The sequence below is a fragment of the Miscanthus floridulus genome, chromosome 5, assembly GCF_019320115.1.
Source record: "Miscanthus floridulus cultivar M001 chromosome 5, ASM1932011v1, whole genome shotgun sequence".
In the NCBI taxonomy this organism is placed as follows: Eukaryota; Viridiplantae; Streptophyta; class Magnoliopsida; order Poales; family Poaceae; genus Miscanthus; species Miscanthus floridulus.
The window spans coordinates 124296538-124300355 of record NC_089584.1 but is presented as its reverse complement, the minus strand read 5'-3'; the positions used below and the strand labels follow the sequence as shown (position 1 = coordinate 124300355).

At 57.0% G+C, this 3818-nt stretch overlaps 1 protein-coding gene across 1 annotated transcript; it reads right to left on the bottom strand.

Annotated features, from left to right (window-relative positions):
• Nucleotides 1-1201: 1201 nt before the first annotated feature.
• Nucleotides 1202-1504, bottom strand: LOC136455278 (uncharacterized). The gene has a single exon (XM_066455376.1). It carries the CDS (start codon nucleotides 1502-1504, stop codon nucleotides 1202-1204), a length of 303 nt encoding a protein of 100 aa, XP_066311473.1.
• Nucleotides 1505-3818: the final 2314 nt, after the last annotated feature.

The following is a 3818-nucleotide window of genomic DNA, read 5'->3' as shown; positions in this document are numbered from 1 at the left end:
TGCGCCGGGTCAGGACTATGGTGTAGACCAGCTTCTAGATGTGGGGGTAGCGCATTTTGGACTCAGAGAGCACTTCGCTGATGAAGTAAACAGGTCGTTGGATGGGTAGAGCGTGCCCTTCTTCCTGCCTCTCTACCACTATGGCAGCGCTGACCACTTGGGTCATTGCGGCGACGTAGAGTAAGAGGGCCTCGTCCCTGGCCAGCGGTACCAGGACGGGTGGATGGGTGAGCAGTGCTTTGAGCCTGTCGAGGGCTTCTTCGGCCTCGGGGGTCCAAGAAAAGCATTTGGATTTTCTTAAGAGGCGATACAGAGGCAAGCCTTTTTCGTCGAGGTGCGAGATGAAGCGGCTCAGGGCCGCAAGGCATCCCATGACCCTCTGCATTCCCTTGAGGTCTTGAATTGGTCCCATGCTAGTTACGGCCGATACCTTCTCCGGGTTGGCCTTGATGCCATGTTCTGAGACTATGAACCCTAAGAGCATGCCTCAGGGAACCCCAAACACACACTTCTCGGGGTTGAGCTTGATGCCCTTTTCTCTGAGGCATTTGAAGGCTATCTCTAGGTCATCGACAAGATCCCCGACCTTTCTAGACTTGACCATGATGTTGTCCACATAGGCCTCGACGGTTCACCTAATGTGCTCACCAAAAACCTGGGTCATGCACCGCTGGTATGTGGCTCCTGCATTTCTGAGGCCGAAAGGCATAGTCACGTAGCAGTACATGCCGAACGGTGTGATAAAAGAAGTCGCGAGCTGGTCGGACTCTTTCATCTTGATTTGATGGTAATCGGAGTACGCATCAAGGAAAGACAGAGTCTCACATCCCGTAGTGGAGTCAACGATTTGATCGATTCGGGGTAATGGGAAGGGGACTTTTGGACAGGCTTTATTCAAACCGGTGTAATCTACACACATCCTCCACTTCCCATTTTTCTTCTTGACCAACACAGGGTTAGCTAACCACTCTGGATGGAATACCTCCTTGATGAATCCAGCCGCCAAGAGCTTCTGCAACTCCTCGCCAATGGTCCTACGTTTTTCCTCATCGAATCGGTGTAGGCGCTGCTTCACCGGCCTAGAGCCAGCCCGGATGTCTAAGGAGTGCTCCGCGACCTCCCTCGGTATGCCCGACATGTCCGAGGGACTCCACACGAACATATCAGCATTAGCGCGGAGAAAGTCGACGAGCACGGCTTCCTATTTGATGTCGAGAGTGGCGCTAATCCTCAGCGCCCGGTTGTCAGGGCACGCAGGGTCGACTAGGACGAGTTTGACGGCCTCCGTGGGCTCGAAAGTCTCGGCTCGATGCTTGGGCTCGGGCAGGTGGTTGCCGAGTCGGTCAAGGTCGATGATGAGGCTCTCGGCCTCCACAAGAGCCTCGGCGTACTCAATGCACTCGACGTCGCAGTCGTATGCATGTTCGTACGTTGACTCAATCGTGATGATGCTGTTGGGACCCGGCATCTTGAGCTTGAGGTATGTGTAGTTGGGGACCGCCATGAACTTGCGTAGCACGACCGCCCTAGGATAGCATGGTAGGTTCCTTTGAACCCAACCACCTCGAAGGTAAGGACCTCCTTGTGGTAGTTGGAGGGGGTGACGAAGCAAACGAGAAGGTCGATGTGCCCGAGGGGTCACGTGCGCTTCCCCGGCATAATGCCATGGAAGGGTGCGGCGTCACCTCGGAGCCGTGACCGGTCGATCTCTAGGAGCTCCAGGGTGTTGGCGTAGAGGATGTTGAGGCCACTGCCTCCATCCATCAACAACTTGGTGAGTCGGGTGTTGTCGATGATCGGGTCAACAACAAGTGGGTACTGCCCAGGATTTGGGACATGGTCGGGGTGATCATCCTGATCAAAGGTGATTGCTTCCTAAGACTAGTCGAGGTATCGAGGAGTGGCCACCTTAATCGAGAAGACCTCTCGGCGTTCCCTCTTTCACTGGCATGTCGAGGGTCCGCCAAAGATCATGAAGGCATTGTGCACCTCAGGGAACCCTTCGTCCTTGTCATCGTCTCGGTCATCGGTGCCCTTCTTGGTATCATCGTCGGGGAGCCCAAGCTTGGCGTAATAATGCCAGAGCATGGTGCAATCCTCGAGGGCGTGCCTCACTGGGCCTTGGTGATAAGGGCAGGGCTTCTTTAGCATGTCGTCAAAGAGCTCGGGGCCCCTAGGGCCTCGGGGATTCTTATGCTCTGCGGCCGTGACTAGATCGGCCTCGAGCATCTCCTGCTTCTCCAGGCGACCCTTTTTCTTTTTCCTGGGGAGGCGGGGAGCCAAGGCCTCGGTGGCCTCGTCCCTCCGCTTCCCCTTGGCATTGTTGTCGAGGAAGATGGCTCCAACAGCCTCTTCACTCGAGGCAAAGTTGGTGGTGATATCAAGGAGCGTGGCAGCTGATCGTGGCACATTTCGGCCTAACTCTCGGACCAAGTCTCGGTAGGTGGTGCCAGAGAGGAAAGCCTGGACAATTTCCGAGTCACCAACGCTAGGCAACTCGGTGCACTGTTTGGAGAAGCGCCAGATGAAGTCTCGGAGAGACTCGTCTGGTTTCTGGTGACAACTCTTAAGGTCCCAGGAGTTTCCAGGGTGCACATATGTGCCCTGGAAGTTCCCGATGAAGACCCTAACCAAGTCACGCCAGTCGTGGATCTATGAGGGAGGAAGGTGTTCAAGCTAGGCTTGCGCTGAGTCTGACAAGAGCAAGGGGAGGTTGCGGATGATGAGCAGGTCATCGTCCGCGCTGCCTAGCTGACAAGCCAGGCGGTAATTGGCAAGCCAGAGCTCGGGGTTGGTCTCACCGCTATACTTTGTGAGGTTGGCTGGTTGGTGAAACCGGCCTAGAAACTGAGCGCTGTGGATGGCCCTGCTAAAGACTCGAGGGCCAGGCGGTTCGGGAGAGGGACTATGGTCCTCCTCACTGTCGTAGCGGCCACCCTGATGCGGATGGTAGCCTCAGGCGGGCCCCTCATTGTTGTGGCACCGTCGTCGGCCGACCACCTTGTGGTTGCCCTGCGCCTCGCGTCAGTTGTCGAGGCAGTCGTGGACCAAGGGGACCCTGTTGATTGTCGGCGCCCGAGTGGGCTCGGGACGAACCGATGCCTCCCTATCCTGCCGAGGGGAGGTCCGAGACGGCTCCGCGCCACCAGGAGGCGGAGCTCTCGGCCTGCTACACCATGGCGGTCTCGAGGAGATCCCAGAGCTCGCCGCGAACCCATCGCCCTTCCATGGTAGAGGGCTCAGGCATCGCATGCACTAGCATCACCGTAGCCGTGACATTCTGTCTAGCGTGATTGAAGATTGGGGGACGATTGTCCCCTTCATCGTCATTGATGTGGTGGTGCATGTCGCGAGCTCACCACCGGGCTCCTCCGCCATCACCGCGGCCATGCTGCTCCTGCTCGAGAGTGCTTCGGAGCTGTTGCAGAAGGAGTCGATCTTGCTCGACCTTGGCTTGAAGCTCACGGAGCTGCTCCAGGTCTAGGCGTCAGAGTTGTCCGAGGGCAAGGTTCTCGTTCCGTGCTACCGGTGGGACAATGCGTGAGGGCATGGCATTGCCCATTCCCTGATGAAGCGGAGTACGGTTGCCGGCCCCCTCGTCCTTATCGCCCGTGCTTGGCATCCCAAGTCCGACGTGGAAGCACTTATGAGTGGGATCATAAGTACCTTCGTCGTCAGAGTCGGAGTAGCCAAAGCAATAGTCACTCACGGCCAGGAAGCGGCGCATGGCTTCATGGTCGCGAAGTCCGAAGAAATCCACTCCGGCCCACGCCTCATCCTCTTTCGAGGAGTCGGCGTGGGAGTGAATCGAAGTCACG